Source organism: Perna viridis, chromosome 4 (genome assembly GCF_037379345.1).
Source record: "Perna viridis isolate PV_CMFRI_1.1 ecotype Kerala chromosome 4, ASM3737934v1, whole genome shotgun sequence".
In the NCBI taxonomy this organism is placed as follows: Eukaryota; Metazoa; Mollusca; class Bivalvia; order Mytilida; family Mytilidae; genus Perna; species Perna viridis.
The window spans coordinates 2,112,940-2,132,056 of record NC_142448.1 but is presented as its reverse complement, the minus strand read 5'-3'; the positions used below and the strand labels follow the sequence as shown (position 1 = coordinate 2,132,056).

At 31.6% G+C, this 19,117-nt stretch overlaps 2 protein-coding genes across 13 annotated transcripts in view; one reads left to right on the top strand and one right to left on the bottom strand.

Annotated features, from left to right (window-relative positions):
- Nucleotides 1–7,344, top strand: part of LOC148618423 (transmembrane channel-like protein 5) — a 33,644-nt gene extending 26,300 nt beyond the window's left edge. For 3 of the 5 annotated variants that reach the window (XM_088577333.1, XM_088577334.1, XM_088577335.1), the window contains exons 15-19: nucleotides 958–1,088; nucleotides 1,611–1,775; nucleotides 2,138–2,216; nucleotides 2,548–2,683; nucleotides 7,087–7,327. In XM_088577333.1, coding sequence (XP_088433459.1) covers nucleotides 958–1,088; nucleotides 1,611–1,775; nucleotides 2,138–2,216; nucleotides 2,548–2,683; nucleotides 7,087–7,178 — 603 coding nt within the window. In that variant the 3' untranslated portion in view covers nucleotides 7,179–7,327. Of the gene's footprint in view, nucleotides 1–957; nucleotides 1,089–1,610; nucleotides 1,776–2,137; nucleotides 2,217–2,547; nucleotides 2,684–2,997; nucleotides 3,025–4,528; nucleotides 4,559–7,086 lie in introns of all 5 variants that reach the window. The other 2 variants (XM_088577337.1, XM_088577336.1) reach the window with 2 other exon arrangements.
- A 4,278-nt stretch (nucleotides 7,345–11,622) lies between these two features.
- LOC148618422 (uncharacterized) overlaps nucleotides 11,623–19,117 on the bottom strand; it is a 33,669-nt gene continuing 26,174 nt past the window's right edge. For 3 of the 8 annotated variants that reach the window (XM_088577323.1, XM_088577325.1, XM_088577326.1), the window contains 7 exons: nucleotides 18,955–19,115; nucleotides 18,468–18,636; nucleotides 18,027–18,103; nucleotides 17,462–17,656; nucleotides 16,451–16,505; nucleotides 15,191–15,259; nucleotides 11,623–13,840 (listed from right to left, as the gene is read on the bottom strand). In XM_088577323.1, the coding sequence (XP_088433449.1) occupies nucleotides 13,742–13,840; nucleotides 15,191–15,259; nucleotides 16,451–16,505; nucleotides 17,462–17,656; nucleotides 18,027–18,103; nucleotides 18,468–18,636; nucleotides 18,955–19,115 (825 nt within the window). In that variant the 3' untranslated portion in view covers nucleotides 11,623–13,741. Of the gene's footprint in view, nucleotides 13,841–15,190; nucleotides 15,260–16,450; nucleotides 16,506–17,286; nucleotides 17,309–17,461; nucleotides 17,657–18,026; nucleotides 18,104–18,467; nucleotides 18,637–18,954; nucleotides 19,116–19,117 lie in introns of all 8 variants that reach the window. The other 5 variants (XR_015921371.1, XM_088577324.1, XM_088577328.1 and 2 more) reach the window with 5 other exon arrangements.

Sequence of the window (19,117 nt, the reverse complement as noted above, 5' to 3'; positions counted from 1 at the left end):
TATAACTGGTACTCTGTCAAACCTCTTATAACTGGTACTCTGTGAAACCTCTTATAACTGGTACTCTGTGAAACCTCTTATAACTGGTACTCTGTGAAACCTCTTATAACTGGTACTCTGTCAAACCTCTTATAACTGGTACTCTGTCAAACCTCTTATAACTGGTACTCTGTCAAACCTCTTATTTTCATTGTATTTCTTCACATGAAGAATCAATGATACATTTCCTGCTGTGGATTTTTTCAATCAATGATACATTTCCTGCTGTGGATTTTTTCGTATGTTTTATTCAAGTGGTTTTCTTTTTCTGTCAATGTCAAAAAAAAAGCATGATTTTCTTCATACTTTTATTTTAAACTTCAAATCCCCCAATATTTTTTGTCCAAATGATTAATTTCCTATATTATAGTGGTATTCCATTTTTTACTCATCCAATACCTTCTTTCTGTTTGAAGATATGTTGTCAAATTTTAATATAAGATGGGTAATATGTGAGGCACTCTTGTCTGACTTGTGTCAAGCTGCCTTGTGGTGTTATTTGAAATAAAAGGATGCAACATCCAATGCTAGTATACCATTTAAACTTTGCACTATGTTTATAAACATATTGAAGAAGTTTACTTCCTATTATGGAGAAATTTGATTAAGTTTTCCTATATTTTTAGCAAGTTGAGGTTAGCAATTTTTTTTCAGCAGTATATTATCTGGACATAATTTAGGAAATATGTAACCCACAATGTTGTTTTTTTCAAATCCAAATTAAAGGTTTTACATTTGAGTCTGTTTGAAGCTGGGTATTCTCTGTGTTAGTTTGTTCACATTATTTCTAATTTTTACTTGCTCAGTGTTTATATAAATATTGAAGATACTTATTTGCAGACAAATATATGATGGTGACACAGGTCCATACATGTATGGGTCTTGTTCTTTAGTAAAAATTGTTATATTGATTTTCAGCTCAGTGTCCTACAGAACTGTCGACCATCATCTAAGGCATGGAGGGCTACCAGAACACATACAATCTTCCTTGGTTTCTTATTTTTCTTTTTTTTGTTGACAACTGTTGCTGTTGCAGTGGGTATAATAACGTGAGTAAAACTGATATCTCTAGACAACTAAATACTAGTAATACCATGTTCATATATACCCAACTCAGTCACTTGGCTTCCCGTCACATATTTGTGTGTCAGATTTCTCAGCTTCAGTTTGAGGCATTGCTTAGATTTTTGATATATTGCTCTTTTATGAATTATTTAAGTTTGCTATACTTAGTAAAAGTAATAAAGGGAACCAAGATTTGAGCAGAAATCAAAAGAAAATAATCCAAGGTTTAAAACTAGACAGTGAAAACACATACACAACAAAGAACTTGAAAGAAACAAAATGAAAAGTTAAAATAAAAAAAAACAAAAGCAAATGAGCAACTCAAACTCTACCAAAAACTAGGTGCTTGGACCAGGTCCACCGGTAGGGAAAGGGTCCTTTGCTTTTCTAGAAACATACGCTGAGTTGCTTATAAAATGTCAAGTTTGGTTAGACAGGAGATGAGGTATATTTGTTTTATATGTATTAGTTCTAGAATTTGATACATAATTACCCTATATTTTCAGAATCAAACCAAGTTCACATTGTGGGCCATTTAGTAGCCAGGACAAAGCCTATGGTATAGTGACTGATCTTGTTGATAGTTGGAAGGCGGAGTATTACGGTCTACATCAATTTATAAGAATTATATCATCACCAGGGGTAATATTTGGAGTCCTTGTATTCTTGTGGTAAGATTGTACCTTAGTCTTCTGGTTTTGGATTTTTTTCCCCAAATTAATGGTTGCACTAGGATACCATGGGTTTGAAATTTTGTGGTCCCTGTAATTTTTGTCCCATTAATTTATCATTTGGTATCTTTCTTTTGTTAGAAAAATATTTCTTAATTTTGCTGTAACTAGATTTCTTCCAAGGAAAATAATCAACAATTTTAACAAATGAATGGTTTTTATTACACTCTAATTCGTTAACTGTGTGCACAATTCACTGAAGAAATTTGATGTCTCTGCTTTACTTGATTTATTATTGACTTCTCAAATTTTCTTTATATTCACTTTATAAAACTGATATAAGATGTTATTTATATTTCCAGTGTTGGTACTTATTACATGAGAATAGTTATGATAGGACATAAAGAAATGGTTAAACTACTCCGACACCAGCTGACAATGGTTTGTATATATTGTATCATTTGATTGTTAAAGATAATCTATCACTATCAAAGCTTTGGTTATACTGTTGTGTTTAATGAAAAGGTTTGGTTTGTTTAATTCATTAAGACACAGGTCATTTGGAAGATTTTGAATTGGTTTCTTTTTTTTGAATTTTTATTCATCAAAGCTTCCTTTGAAGTTCTATGCAAATTATATTTTTTAATAAATGTTTTATGAAAGTGACTGAAAGAGTCATAAAAGTATATAAATTATTGGCCATTACCTGAAAAAAAAATCAATCAATTTAATATTTCATTAAAAAATAAGAATACTTATCTCATATTTGTAGGAAGGAAAAGATAAAGCATACTTGTTAAAGAAATTACAGAAAGTCAGACAAAAAAAGAAAGAAAAGCAAACAGCCATGTCCCAAGCTGATAATCGTCTTAATACAAGAAGTGGAGCAAATGTTACTCCTAAAGAAGGTAATCTCTCTAGTAATCACTCTTCAATTATAAAGATGTGTTATTATAAGAAGTATAAGTGTGTTTAGATGCAAATTTATGGAACAAATTGATTTTACAGCTTGCAAACTCTCTCAATAATCCTGTCAGAAAACTTAACCTTTATAGTTCTATGTCACAGTTCTGATAATAGTAGAACATAAATCTGATCAGAAATTTAAAAGTAGAATATATTGTTATTAACAATTTTTATAACAACTCATGAAATTCATATCATTTATTACTAATTTATAAATAAATTTTAAGATAGAATTACATTATTTTACTTTATTAAGATTAAGACAAAGGAGAATTATCACAAGGTATTGTAATACTGTGGCAAGCTATTTCTGGCTTTAGATGAACAAAGTGTTGTTTAGCATGTTGGTTGTAGCACATTGTAGCAGGCAAAAATTAAGAAATAAGAACTCTATAAGTCAGTTGGGTGTCTGATTTCTGTCAGACTGGGTACACAGTCTCAGAAATCTGAACATTACTGTCAGGCTGGGCACACAGTCTCAGAAGTCTGAAGATTACTGTCAGGCTGGGTACACAGTCTCAGAAATCTGAACATTACTGTCAGGCTGGGCACACAGTCTCAGAAGTCTGAAGATTACTGTCAGGCTGGGTACACAGTCTCAGAAATCTGAACATTACTGTCAGGCTGGGCACACAGTCTCAGAAATCTGAACATTACTGTCAGGCTGGGCACATAGTCTCATAAGTCTGAAGATTACTGTCAGGCTGGGTACACAGTCTCAGAAATCTGAAGGTGACAGTATTTTGCTTTTTGAAGTTAAGTTATGTATTGGTCCATCAATTAAAAGTCTTATTCAAGGTTTTGATTGATTGTTATCATCATTCCAGAAAATTATACAGTGATTTAATATTAGATAATTTATAAGATATTTTGATTAAATTTACTTAGTAAGAAGTTAGTTATAGGCCAAATTTTGTGTAGAATGATTATGAATTCTGACTTTTGTAAAGGGAGGAAACCTTTTCCAAAAGGAATTAATTATAGCAGATAAAAACTTGCATGATGTAGAAGTGTACTACTAGGTCATGAATTAAGGAGGATTATATTTACACATTGAAGCCATTTCAGTCTTTTTTAAGATGGCTACTGGAAGATAAATTATTCATATTTACCGCATACTTTCATTCTCAAATGTCTTTTCAAAAGTTTTGAACTTTCTAAATTACCAGCAGAATTCTATCTTTAACCATTGCCCTCCATAAAACTTATTTTAAATCCGCCATGAACCATACAATGTTTATGTATTATAAGATTTATGATACATTGAGTGCTATAAATCTTCCATCAGACAGTGAGCCAGCAATGTCTGGAGATTATAATAAAATTATAACAAAAACATAGACAAATGTTCTTTCTGCTGTACTAGTCATGCTTTCCTGTTGTATGGCTAAATAAATCAAAATTCCTAACTGACAAAAAGAGAACTAAATCATTCCAGACAAGTTATTAGTAAATGCTCGCTGAGCTCTAGTGTATGTGTAGTTAAATGCTTGCTAGCTGTGAAGGATTTATTGCTTTTGGTTTTATAAACAGCATGTATGGACTATAAATGTAATATGTATGCATAGACCACATCCTTATAGAAGGATTTATAAAAATCAAGTTTAACATAGTGACTGTTTGATGATATAGATGGAATGATCTCTGGTCAAATTTAACATCTTTAAGTTTGTTAGTATAGAATATTTTATTTCCTATCTCTTTAACTTTAGTTATTTTACTTACTCTTTATGATAAGTTTTTATTTTACTTACCATTTATGATAAGTTTATAAAAATAAATTTCAGTTATTGTAGAAGAAGACTAATTTTTCAGTGGTATGTTCACTAGCTTTGTTCAGCATGTTGTTATAAATGTTATTCCTGTCTTATTGACATTGTGTGTTATCTATATTGACATTATTGTCTTCTAAAGTGACTCAGTTAAACATTTTTTTATCTATTGGTATCCCTGCAGTATGGTAGTGTGTCTCATCTGAGATCTCCACAGTCTGACATTCTGTCTTCTGAACTTTCCGTTGTATGATATTATTTCTTCTCTGGGACCTCCACAGTATGACATTCTGTCTTGTATGAAATTGTTTCTGAGCTGAAATCTCTACAGTATGACATTTTTCTCATCTGAGTTTTCCACATTCCTCAGTATGACATTGTATCTCTTCTGAGATCTCTACAGTATGACATTTTCTCATCTGAGCAGTATGATATTGTATTTCTTTGGTGATATCTGAAATGTGACATTATGTCTCCTCTGAGATCTCAACAGTATGACATTGTATTTCTTCTAAAATCTCCACAGAATAGCATTGTACATCCTCATAGTTCTCCACAGTATGATATTGTATCTTTCTTAGATATCCTTATTGTGACATAGTATCTCACCTAAGACCTCCACAGTATGATATTTTATCTCATCTGAGATCTCCAGAGTAGGACATTGTATCTCTACTAAGATATCCACAGTATGACATTGTATTTATACTAAGATATCCATATTTGATGTTGTTTCTTTTATAAAATCTCTACAGTAAGACATTGTATCTCACCTGAGATCTCCACAGTATGACATTGTATCTCTTCTATGATATCCAAGGTATGACATTGTTTCTCTTCTAAGATCTCTACAGTAAGACATTGTATCTCACCTGAGATCTCCACAATATGACATTGTATCTCTTCTTAGATATCCACAGTATGACATTGTTTCTCTTCTAAGATCTCTACAGTAAGACTTTGTATCTCACCTGAGATCTCCACAGTATGACATTGTATCTCTTCTAAGGTTTTCATTAAGACTTTGTATCTCACCTGAGACCTCCACAGTATGACATTGTATCTCTTATAAGATATTCACAGTATGACATCATATCTTTTGTTAGGGCTAAACAAGGACAATATCTTCTGACAGGTTGAATGTACTTTTCTGAACCTCTTAACTGTATATGACTTTTTTTATCTTCAGATTTCCACAAGCTGGAAATGCATTTCTTTTTATGTCTCTATTGTATGAGTTCTCCAAAGTGTGACATTGTATCTTAGTTCTCTACACTCTGACATCATATCTATTTAGGTCTAAACAATGACAATATCTTGTGAGTTCTGTATAAAATAACATCATTTTTTTTTTTCAGAATGAATTACTGTTTATGACATTGTTACTGTATTGAGATTTCCTCAACTTGGAAACATATTTCTTTAGATGTACTGTATCTACAGTATGACATTGTAACTCTAATTGTGTATTGGTATTCAGACCTCACATTTCAATACAAAATTGTGTATTTGTATTCTGACCTCACATTTTAATACTCTGAGTGTCAAAAGAATAGGCCTGCAGCAGCGCTGAGCTTGTTGTAAAAGGCGACTAAATAGTGCTCAGAACCCTAGCCATGGGCTAGGGCGCTCTGCCCACAGAACAACTGGGATGTGTGCCCCAGGTGGTGGAATGGGGTACCCCAGGCATGTTACATGCTGGAGTTGTCAGGCTATAATACGGAAAACCTGACAGCAAACCATAGTGGTGCACCGTGTTGGGAAAGATGCCACGTTCCTCGCACTTTAAAGAACCCTACTGTGGTATTCTCCCGGAGTAGGAACCATAGGGCTCCGCCACAGGAGGCTAAATTGCCCGACCCTACCCACCTCTCCCTATTTCCAGTGGCAATCAAAATTTGTCGACCCCATTGTCCTTGTGTCCCATTCCATTTTTCATTTCATTATCATTGTATGTTCATTTTATCATCCATTTCATGTTCATCGTCTGAATATAGCTAAAATATTGCTGCTCGGACGTTAAACCCCAACAATCAATCAATCAATCAATCACATTTTAATACAAAATTGTACCTGACTGGTTTAAGGGTATTAAGATTGTATAGAATAGTAAGCAATTGTCTACTGTCTATAATTAACACTATTGTTTATTCTTTGTTTTTATTCATTAGTTACTACTCTATGTTTATTGCATTGGTTTATTTTTCATCCTCACAGGAGGAACTTTTGATAAACATTTTATTTCAAGCAATTGTAGTCTATTTATAAATCAAATGTTTTTTAATGACTTCTAAACTGCTTAACTAATTTGTAATTTGCAGCAGATCTTTTTCCACACATTCACTTTCTCAGAGTTCTCAAAGTTTATTCTGCATACATTAAGTACAGAAATTATTCTGATGTCTTTTATTGCAAAAATTACAAATGCATTGTTATTGCAGTGGTTAAAATTCACATAATGGAATATTTTTTTCAATATTGCAAACTTTGAATAACATTTTTGCCAAAAGTGTCAAAACTGCAATTATTTGTGAACAAACAGTTATTTTGAATTATCTTTTTACTATTTACAGGTAAAAAAATTTTTACCAGGGCACTTGCTGAATCAGCATCCGTAGAAAACTTGACACAAAACACAAGGAATAGACGTCATCAAAAGAAATAGAACAATTTTATTTAGGAACTACTATTTTTATCTTCTTCTTGTTTAGGAACTACTATTTTTTCTTCTTCCTGTATGTTTTTTTTATGATAGTTCACTGACTCTTAAAAAAAATCATTGTTTGGCTGTTACTGTGTGTCTAAATTATTGTACAATCGTAAATTTAAAATGAAATCAACTTTGGAGAAATAAATAGGTTCCCTGTAACTGTAGTTGCATTTTATATATTTGATAATTTTTACATTAAAGAGAAATACCCCGTAAGCTAATTTGAGATAAATACTGTAATCTGATTGGTTAAAATAATTTTGTTATATCTCAATGGATAAAAAAAAATATTGACAAATTCAATTAAATTCAGAGCTACTTTTCTGATGTTTAAAGATAAAAATATGGTTTAAAATTAATTTATAAGAATTGGCTATGATAATAATTTTGACTATTGAAAAATTTCATAAATTTTCCATGTGCATATTGTTTATTGCATGAAGTTTATTGCACGATTTTTCAATAGACAAAATATTTATTTTTGCCAATTCTTAAGTGAAAGAAAATTATAAATGAATCATGTTACATAAATAGCTGGGCAGTTTCTTGTAAAATTATGTTGTTTTTTTTATCAGCTTGTCTATTGTAAACCTGAGGAGAGTACAAAAAATGTAAGCAGTTCGACTGTTAGTTGTCTGTACTACAATAAATAACTAAGTCCCATCTGTGAAGTGTCTCCACTATTGTTCAGGTTTATTTAGTTTCTACATTCCATTTTATATATTTATTTTTGTTTTTATGTTCATTCTTGGAATATTTTTGATCTCTGTATGAATGTTATCTATTGGAAGTGGTTTCAGACAATGGTTATCACTGAACTGAAATACAAGGAATGAAGAGATCAAAACGTCTGGATGGAATCATTGTATTAGTTATATTAGGCTACAGATTTTGAAATTCAATAGTAATTAACATTGGAAGTTAATTTTTTTATTATTATTAATGCATATCTTTATGTTTTCAGTCATTTTTATTTAGTATTAACAACAGTATATAATTATGTATATATAGTCACTTAATTTTTTGCCTTGTCTGCATTTTTAAAATCATGGGCAGTGGAACAAACATGTCCAGGAAAATGTAACAATTACATTGGGTTGACATTCCTTCACCATACTTCATGTTCCCTCACCATACTGTGACTAGCTCATGTTTAATATCAAATTACTGAAAATAGAATCTGAAGTTTTTAATTAAGATACTACAACATTTACTGAAGTGAAGATTGGATTTTCATAATGTTTTGGATTTGATGACATTCTATATTCAAGATTTTAATGAAAATAATCAATATATTTTATCAAAGTACCTGGAGTATAAAAATCAAATTTCTGTTTTAAATCAAATGAATAGCTTTCAAGGTCGTTATGAATATTTTTATGGCCATAGAAAGTAAAATTTATAGTTCTCATCCAAATTTATCAACTATAATAGGAATAGACAGGAGACTATTCTTTTAAGGTAGATCATACGTATAATTATTTTAGACCTTGCCTATGAGCCTCATGTTAACATGTTAAACCAGTTAACTCAAGTAGAAATACATGTACATAGATTTTGCAAACATTGCTGTCAAAAACACATTTCATTTTACTTGTTGTAATATTTAAAGAAATAATTTATGAAAGCTAAACTTGATTGGTTTTTCACTACACAAACAAAACTGTTGATGATACATTGTAATTGTGGTTGATGTCTCAACCAGTGGGGACGTGTGAGACTTCTGCTTTGTGTCTGCAGATCAAATAATTACTTTAGAATTACTATCTTTCAATGGAGCATTTTTTTAGTACCTTGCTTTGTACCAACATATGTATTTTTAATGGAGTTGTTTATATTTCTTTATTAATGTCAAAATAACTAGCCTATATTAATAAAAAGTTCTTTTCAGAAAGGAAATAATTAGTAAGAAAATGTTCTACAGAAATATGATGGGAATTTTAGTATTAAAAATTCATTGACTCGACATTTTCTGTTTAAAATGTTAGATAACTACATAGGTGAGTAGAAAAATCTATAAGCCATTCTTTGTAATTGTTGGAGAAATATTAAATTCTACTTATAACCTAGTTGTATGTAGAATCTTATTAAAAAATGCTCCAATTCAGGCTCAATTATTTCAAAATTTAACTCGGTGATCTGTGTTTTTACATTGAAAATCCAACATCAATCCTCAGAAAATTTAGGCAAATCTTTAGACAGTCAACACTAATAACATGTCTGGGTCAGTGTCACCCAATCAAATCTTTCTCTAATAGGAGGTGTACATCTTTTTCAACATGTGTTTAAAACTCTGCACAGTTTGATTACTTTTTGAGTTACAGATAACATGACAAAAGGATTGACTTGAGTGGCAACTATACCTGTTTCACTGTTGCTGTAAAAATATATATGATGTGTTCTACCTTAATAACAAATATAGTAATAAATGAGCTGTTTACATTTTACATAGAGAAAGGAAGTCATGAGGATGAGTTTTAAATGAAGCTGAGAACCAGAGAATTAATTTGATGTGACCTTAATTAGTACTTTTATAGTATTTGTCAAGTATTTATTCCCAATATTACTACTATGCATAATGTATTGTTTTATTATATTTGTTAAATAAAGATTTTTTGTCATATTTTATTCAGCTATGTGGTAGTACAGAGAGTTTAAACTGATACATAATTTAGTACAATATATTTTCAAGTATATATGCACAAATTATGCACTTACAATGCATAGATCTAGGTTCAGTGTGTTTTAAGTACTACATTGGGGGTTGGGGTGGTATCTGACGTGAAGTGTTAAGTGAGACCTTATTAAAACCGTGAAAATGAGTTATCTCCCTTGAAATAATGTAATAGTAATTTTTCTTTAAATCACCGCTTCAACATTTTTGGATATTAAAATATGGTCAAGTGTATGATTACTCATTGTTTAAAGTGTCAAATTTTCATGTAAGCAATAATATTTCATATGATGTGGGAACTGTAATACACTTTCTGTACTTTGACCCTTTCGGTTACTTTTTTGTTCCTTGTGCTATTGCCATCATTTGGCGTCTCATGGTCATCGTCATTAACAATTTTTCAAAACTCTTCTCCTATGACACTACTTGACCACTTGGAACCTGTATGAATGTTCCTTGTTGTATCCTGCATGGAACTGAGGTTGGGATTTTTGATCTGTTGAAAAAACATGTTTACCATTACTAAAAATAGAACATAAGGGTCAGAAAGTAGTTTTTCATATATATCTCAAAAACTGTTAGGTTTAGCTAAATTCTGAAATATGGTAATAGTGTCCAGCAGGATGAGATCTATCTGTGGTCAAATTTTCGTTTTAATCAGTTCAGCCATATTGGAGTTTTTGCCCTTTTTCTACGTTTTTTTTTGCTATTTTAAATGTTATTTTCTTTAAAAATCTTCTCTGACACTACCAGACCAATTAGAACCAAACTTTGTATGAATGTTCCTAGGGGTATCCTGCATGGAACTGAGGTGGAGATTTATGATCTGTGAAAAAAACATGGTTGTCGTGAGTGATTCAGTCTCCTTGGAACATTTGTATACTCTTGTCTTCAGAGACGGTATGTATTATTGCTTCTGTCTGTTATACCTTTTAAGTGTAAAGTGTACCTTTCCTTTACATTGATGCTCTAATCAAAGCAGCAAGGTCAGCAAGGTCAGACACATTGATGCTCTAATCAAAGCAGCAAGGTCAGCAAGGTCAGACACATTAAATGACATGCACCTCTGTTAACTAATGGTGTATATATAGTACAGTCTAACTGGAGATAGATTCAGACAGACATACAGTCTATACCTGTACTTGTTGGGTCTAAGTCCCGGGTAGATTCTGACAGACATACAGTCTATACCTGTACTTGTTGGGTCTAAGTCCCGGGGTAGATTCAGACAGATATATAGTCTATATCTGTACTTGTTGGGTCAAAGTCCAAGGGTAGATTCTGACAGACATACAGTCTATACCTGTACTTGTTGGGTCTAAGTCCCAGGGTAGATTCAGACAGACATACAGTCTATATCTGTACTTGTTGGGTCTAAGTCCCAGGGTAGATTCAGACAGACATACAGTCTATACCTGTACTTGTTGGGTCCAAGTCCCGAGGTAGATTCAGACAGACATACAGTCTATATCTGTACTTGTTGGGTCTAAGTCCCGGGGTAGATTCAGACAGACATACAGTCTATATCTGTACTTTTTGGGTCTAAGTCCCAGGGTAGATTCAGACAGACATACAGTCTATATCTGTACTTGTTGGGTCTAAGTCCCAGAGTAGATTCAGACAGACATACAGTCTATATCTGTACTTGTTGGGTCTAAGTCCAAGGGTATGAATACTGGCTTTTGAGGCGATTCTTATTATTATAACATTAATGGAGACAGATAAGACTTTTAACTGTTTATTTCCAGATCATTCAATGAACAGTATATCTAAAATGTATATCACAGCTGACAAAAAAAAACAAGCAACTACATGTATCAACAAAACAATTAACATTATAAATATTTCCTGCTACTTGTATCGATATTGTTCACAGATGAAGGTTTAGAAAAAATTGTGGTCAAGTATCAGAATATTGATGGAAAGTATTATTGCATCTGAATTGAAACAGGGTTAAGAAAAACAAAATATGATAATCATTAAAAAAAACTATTTCCAAGAACTTTCAACCTGACCTAAGGTATTATGCTATTTCTTAATCTACCAGATATTATATTGAAAAGAGGAGGAGAAAAAGTTACAAATCTATTTGAATGGATAATCTTCCACAACAACACCTGTAAAGAGACACACCTTCATTACATATAACTAATATAAATCATATTTGTGTGAGCATTCAAGTTAATTTAAAAACTAAAAAATTACTCACATTTTTCACATGTTAAAAATCTCTATTCAATTTTGTTTCTTAAAAAATATATGTGCCTTCCAAATCACAAGTTCAATTTGACATGTTCAAGCTATTGATTTTTTGTTGTTGAATTAGATTGATAATAAACTAAGCAGTATTCCAGTGGATTAATCTTTCAGAAAGGCTTGACTCTCTTCAAGGTGTTAAATAATGCTTACAATCATTTGAATTATAATAAAAAGAAAATATGGCTACATATTTCTGAAGCTCTAAACAAAGCAAACTAAAATTACATTGTATTTATCACAGATTTGCTTTTAAGGCCTCATAACAACAATTAAAATTTATTCACACGAATTTTCAACTATAGTCCTATGAAATATAGGACAGTAAAAAATCCCAAGTATTTTCTATAGAATATCATCATTGAACTATTTATTGTTCTCAAAGATTTATTTTGCACAAAAACCAAATAACTTTATTTCATTTTTTCTTGTAGATATTGTTGTAATTAGTATATATATTGCCAGGGTATACAACAGACTTGGGTCCTATTTTTATGTGATTTTCTGTCCTTTCCATTATAAGTATACATCACCACCATCTATTCCTACTTTTTGCTCCAGAACACTGAGCATGATAATAACAAATATAATCATGTTTTGTATAACCAACAAACTAGACTGATATGTATAGAAATAGAAGAGATATTACTGTTAATTGTGTATATATGGTCAAACATCAATCCTCACATTGTACATACAATCTATAAAACATTAAACAACTGAATAACCAGTTGACAAAAACAAAGAAAACAAAAGTAATGCAATCAGTATTTCTATTTTTTTTTAAAACAAGAAAATTAGTTCATATAAAATGTTTTGGCTCAGTTAGAGTGCTGTCTACATCTGATTTGATATCTAATGTCAACTAATGTGATGTTTCTAAATAATTTTCAAAAAGCTAAAATATTAACATAAAAACATCTAAAATCCATTAAGAGAAAGTGTATAAATTTTTCTCTCAAGTTAGAAACTTGCATAATCAGATACTTATTACTACAGGAATTTTCAGTGATAAACAAACCTCACTAAACAAGAGAAATCACCAATGACCTACAATGTCACTAGAAACAAATCACCAATGACCTCTATTGCCAACTCTTATCATACCAGACACTACAGAAATCCCCAATGACCTCTACTGTAACCAGAAACCAGTCATTATGGCAATGATTTCTACCGTCACCAGAAACATAACAAGTCACCAATGGCCTCATATGTCATTAGAAACATAACAAATCACCAATGACCTATAAAGTAACCAGAAACAAGTTGCCATGACAAAAACCTCTAATGTAACCAGAAACATAACAAGTCACAAATGACCTGTGAAATAACCAGAAACATAACAAGTCACCAATGACCTGTGAAATAACCAGAAACATAACAAGTCACCAATGACCTGTGAAATAACCAGAAACATTGGCAGTAGCAGCTAATATCTATGTAACAAATTATAAACATGGAAAAATAATTCTAACAAAGTTATATAACAACGGTTTATCATCTGTCTATTCCTAGCCTTTGGCAAGTTGTCTTAAAGTCAAATATAACAACTGTAAAAACTAGCCTGCACCTATAGATAACAGTTTCATGGTTCTGGACTAAGTTCATGTCTTATATTATCTAAAAATGATTCTCCTTTTTTCTCCATCTGCTTTTGTTGTTCTTCATATATTTTCTTCTTTTCCTAGAAAATAAAGAAAACATACACATATATATAGGTAGTAAAGCAGGATTGATTATACACATTACAAATTTTTCAAGGAAATTAATGATTATCACAAAATTTTGCCTGAATGAGAATGACTTGCTTCTGTGTTTATTTTCAGTAAATGAACATTGAAAATATTGAATTTGTGTAAATTAATGCATTTTATCATTAAAAGTTTGCAAATCAATGTGACTATATTCTACATACAGAATGTAACCATGCAACATAAAATATTTGTGTAAATGTCGTTAAACAAAATGCAGTCTAACTTGCTCAAAATAAAGGTCATCTTTCATTTTTCATATAGAATAAACTTCTTTATAATTTAAATCCTGTTTCCATAGCTATATTCTCCTCAAAGGAAGCATATTTAACTGGACTTCGATAAAAGCCAACTTGTAACAAAAGAAGATGGTACGAAGAGCCTGAATCACTCTCCTGGGTTTATTGTTACACTAACCAATCAAATTCCTAAAGGTCATAATGGGACTACTCCTAAAAAAACTGAAACAATTGTAGCACTGTAATGATTTTGCAGTTTACCTGCTTACCCCTTTCTGTCCAATAGCAGGCAAACATTGTCAAATTCAAACCCAAAAAAATCAACAAAACTCCTAAAGAAAGTTGTCATACATAAAAGATGTTGAATTAATCGTAGCTATCATAATTCTAAACATTTACATGTTTACAATTATTCCCTATCCATATTTTTTTTAAATATGAGTCAAAACGAGCAAAAATTGTAATTGTGACAGGACAGTTACTCCTACAGGCCTTGGTTTTTCAACTTTCATCAAATGCCCCCTCTCCAAAATGTAGAACTTTTAATTTAGCACATGGAGCATCTTTTAAATTTTCTCTATCTATTATTCATTATTTGTAAGTTTTAGTGATATAAGACTGAAGTTGTCTTTATAAGTTTGTGGTCACTATGTTTTGATAGCAAAAAATACACATTTTGTTTTGAAACTACAAATTTCAAAGATCATTGTTTAAAAAAAAAAGTAACTTTTTGTAAAATGTTAATGGAAGACTATGAACATCAGACAAGAACAGACACCAAGTGATAGCTAAAACTAACAAAGAGAGGAACAGACACCAAGTGATAGCTAAAACTAACAAAGAGAAGAACAGACACCAAGTGATAGCTAAAACTAACAAAGATTTATGGATCAGTAGAGAAAATATCATCATGTACATACAAATAGGCAAAGGGATCGAAAATAGATTCTAAAAAAACGATGCAAGTTGGTGTAGGACAAAACTGAGCATGTGCTGTGAGGTACAAGTGAGGATCTGTGCGAAATTTTTTGGAGGGTTTCAGACCTCTAATTCTTTCTGACTAGAGTTTGTTTTCTCATCTGCTGATTCTTCGCTCTCTGAAGTTGCCAGCTTCTGAAAATCAATTATATAAGCATGAAAATATAAGCAGAGAGAGCTAGCTTCTACAAGACAAGAAGATATGTACTATTACAAGTATTATGGTAACACTTTATAATTTGGGAATGTATTTATTGCTGGAATTTCTATATATGATGCAAACATTTAACTTGTTATTTTTTGAAAAACATTGCAAATTTAGATTTAAAAAACATAAGCAAAATACATTAGATTAACAACACTCATTTTTTGTATTCAAGCTGAGATAAATCTTAAATTCAGATTATGGTTTTTATTTAAGATGATAATGCACCACTCTTTTCAATTTAATGTTAATAATCCTCAATCCTCCATCTTAAGGCCTGAGGGCATTAATGGTCATGTTTACTAATATGAACAGTAAAAAAATATACAAATAACTGAACTAAATATATCACAACACTTTTCAGTTAAATGTATAGACCCTTTCATGCTAAGTCTATGAGCATGGTCAATATATGTAAACACTTCTGCAAGGTAGGACTTGGGTAGAACAAAAGAATCTTCCTTGTGGAAGTGTATACTGAGTATGCTCCACACATTCTTATCTACTATCTCGTAGTTAACACTGAAAGGTCAATATGAAATTAGCTTCCTCTTTAAACACAATTTATTTGTCTTTAAAATTGCATGGCAGTACTAGAATAATATGGACATATTTGAAGAAATCATGGAGGTTGTTATTAACAGAATACTAGAATACAAAATTCCAAGAGAAATATATTACCAGTATACAATATATATATATAAATTTAACAAAATTGAACTACCATCTGTACAGAACATACCATATATAGCGATATTTGTTTGTTTGCCTTTATTTCAGAGTTGATAACTCATCGGCATACACTCAAATGATATAATTTCAGGGATATGACATCCTAGTTATCTACCAAACTATTCCATGTAGTCTTGGCATGCAAGAATCATGAATAAATATTGGTTCAGTGGAATGTATAAATAAAGTAATAACATGTCCATTTTGGTATGTTTAGTGCAAACAGTAGATACAACATAAATAACTACATGAATTTCTATGTATTTATTTATGTTTTTAACTCCCTTTCACTTTGTTTCATGCAGCTAGGTACAATGTAGTAGTTACAAAATTAAAGGAAGATAACTCTTGTTAGCAGGAGTAGATAACTTCCTTATATTTTTGACTACCTGATCATCTTTCCACATATCTTTAAATCCTTTTGGACTGGAACTCCCATTAACACTAAAATAACAAACAGTTAATGTGTCATATAAACAAGTAACTCTGTGCAAGGTTGATTTATATATATTCTTCCCAGTGTTTGTGCAAAGTGTTTCATACCCTATTATGAGGGGCCTGATGGGGAGGTCTCATCACAATTCACGAGTTGATTTTTTTGTCAATCATGATTCACAGAAAATAAATTTCCATGATCACGGATCATGAAAATATAAAAAGAGTATCCCCAATCAATCTCGATAACAGAGATTCAGAAGCTGGTTGTTTGTGTTGTCGATTGGTTCAAAAAAGCTACAATCAAATACATTACTAGCTCATTACATGTTTACGTGTCGAATTCTCCCAGGTTCTAAATTAAATCGCACCGCTTCAACTTTTTAAGCCAAGAAAGACAACTCAATGGAACTCTTTATTTCCGTAATGAAAAGAAAAAATCACGAGAACGAAATATATGTCTCAATCACGTAGAACGAACATAAAACTCCAATGAAAAGATTCAGGTACAATGCTTTCATCACGAATCAGGAAAAATAAATCTGTAGGAAAACGAATCGTAATAGCGAAAATGTGGCGATCATGAAGAACGAAAATAATCCATCAGGCCCCTCTATTATCCAAAATAACAACTATTAAAAAAGAAAGGTTTAGCAAAGGACACACTAGATTGTTAGCTGGTTGGGTTCATGCAAGCCTCAATTGGAAGTAAAAAATGGCTTTGGAACTATGTGACTAGCAGAATAATTCCATGTCAAGTATGATCACAAAAAATTGCAAATTTACTAACCACTTTTGTCTTCATTTTATATCTGTAAAAATATATCTCATTATTGAGTATATAGTTTATTTTTCTTTATAATAATACATTTAAAATACTCAGTATAGGTAGAACCATTAAATCCTGTGGAAAAGCAGTGGATACCACAATAAAAATAGATACAGTTCAATTAATATTTTCTTACTTGTCTTCATTTTTTCTCATTTGAGCAAATCCACTATTAGGGTCATTCATTTCCTCCTCACATACTTTAAGGAACTCTGCCACTGAACGGTTTTGGTATTGTTCAGCTATCTGCCTTGGTGTACGGCCTTGATCATCCTTTACGTCCAGTCTAGCTCTATTGGCAATCAACCATTTCACACATTCTAAATGTCCCCTACACATATAGAAAATCAGTTAGAAAGTATCAACTTTTCAAACAGAATAAAAAAAATAATTCTAATTGATCTTAAGTAGTGACAAGAATATAAACTAAGTGACAATTGAGTTCAGGGGTTCAAATTCAGTGTGGTCCGAAATCTAAGACTTTCAACTTCTGACAAAAAAAAACATTTGAAATTTGATTTACCTGGGTCCTGGACCATTTAAATGGACACTTTATTCTGGACTTATGATTTCCCTCAACTGGTCCATTTATTTGAAACTTGGAAAAGTCCTGGACCTTCCAATCTAGAAAGTAAGTTTGACCCTGGCAATTTAATGATATTTCCTATCGCATAATTACACTAATGAATAACAGTACTTACTCCATAGCAGCTAGATATAAAGGTGTTTTCTTATCAGCAGATCTACAAGTGATAGCTGCACCTAAAGCTGCTAAAACCTGAAATAGATATTGATAAAAAATCTAATTATTTCTGCTACATCTGAATATAATCTCCGTCTTTACTTACTGTTCATTGTATCAAATACAATGAAGTTTATTTCAAGAAAAAAATAGAAAGGTCATATTGCAGAAGAAGAACTTATCAGGTATACACTATTTCATAAAAATATGTGTTTCAAAGTCATGCTATTAAATTAACATGATGTGATATTTCTGCAAGAAATTCTGTATCATCTCACTGATTAAGTTCACTGTAGAACTCACCAAATCTCATATAATTCCCTACCATTAAACAGTTAACATGGCCAGACATTGCTGCCAGATATATTGGTGTGTATCCCCTAATGTCCCAAACACCTACCATTAAACAGTTAACATGGCCAGACATTGCTGCCAGATGTATTGGTGTGTATCCTGTTGGTGTCTCTTCGTTCAGACTAGATCCATTGACAGCAAGCCATTTAACTACCTCCATCTGTCCATTCTTTGTTGCCACATGTAATGGAGTCATACCTTTTTCATCCCTGGACCTGAAAATATAAGGAATGACACCCTACTGTGAAGTATAGAACTATCAATATCAGAACAAAAAAATGGGGCAAAAGTTTAAAACCGCATTGGATCTCTAATCTATAGTACTCAACAATTGTGCAAAGTTTGAAAAAAAAATCTGTTCTCATAATATCATCTGGTAATCCTTTTTTGATGGACATAAACCTTCAAATTATTAAAGTAGGTATTATAAAAAGGAATACAAAAACTCAAACAGGAAGAACTACACCACAACTTTAAAATTACTTTTCTGAAAGACTGTTTTACCATGTGCTTAAAAGTGAAAAATTACTTACGAAACCATTTCTGGGAAATATTGCAGTAGTTCTTGAACCCGCTTAACACTGCCTATCTTGGCAGCACTGTGTATAGTTGGTCCTCTCAATACTTTCTTTCTCTCTTCATTCTGTTGATCTTTTTTCTGCCTTTCTTCTTCTTGCACTGCCTCTAATCCCATCT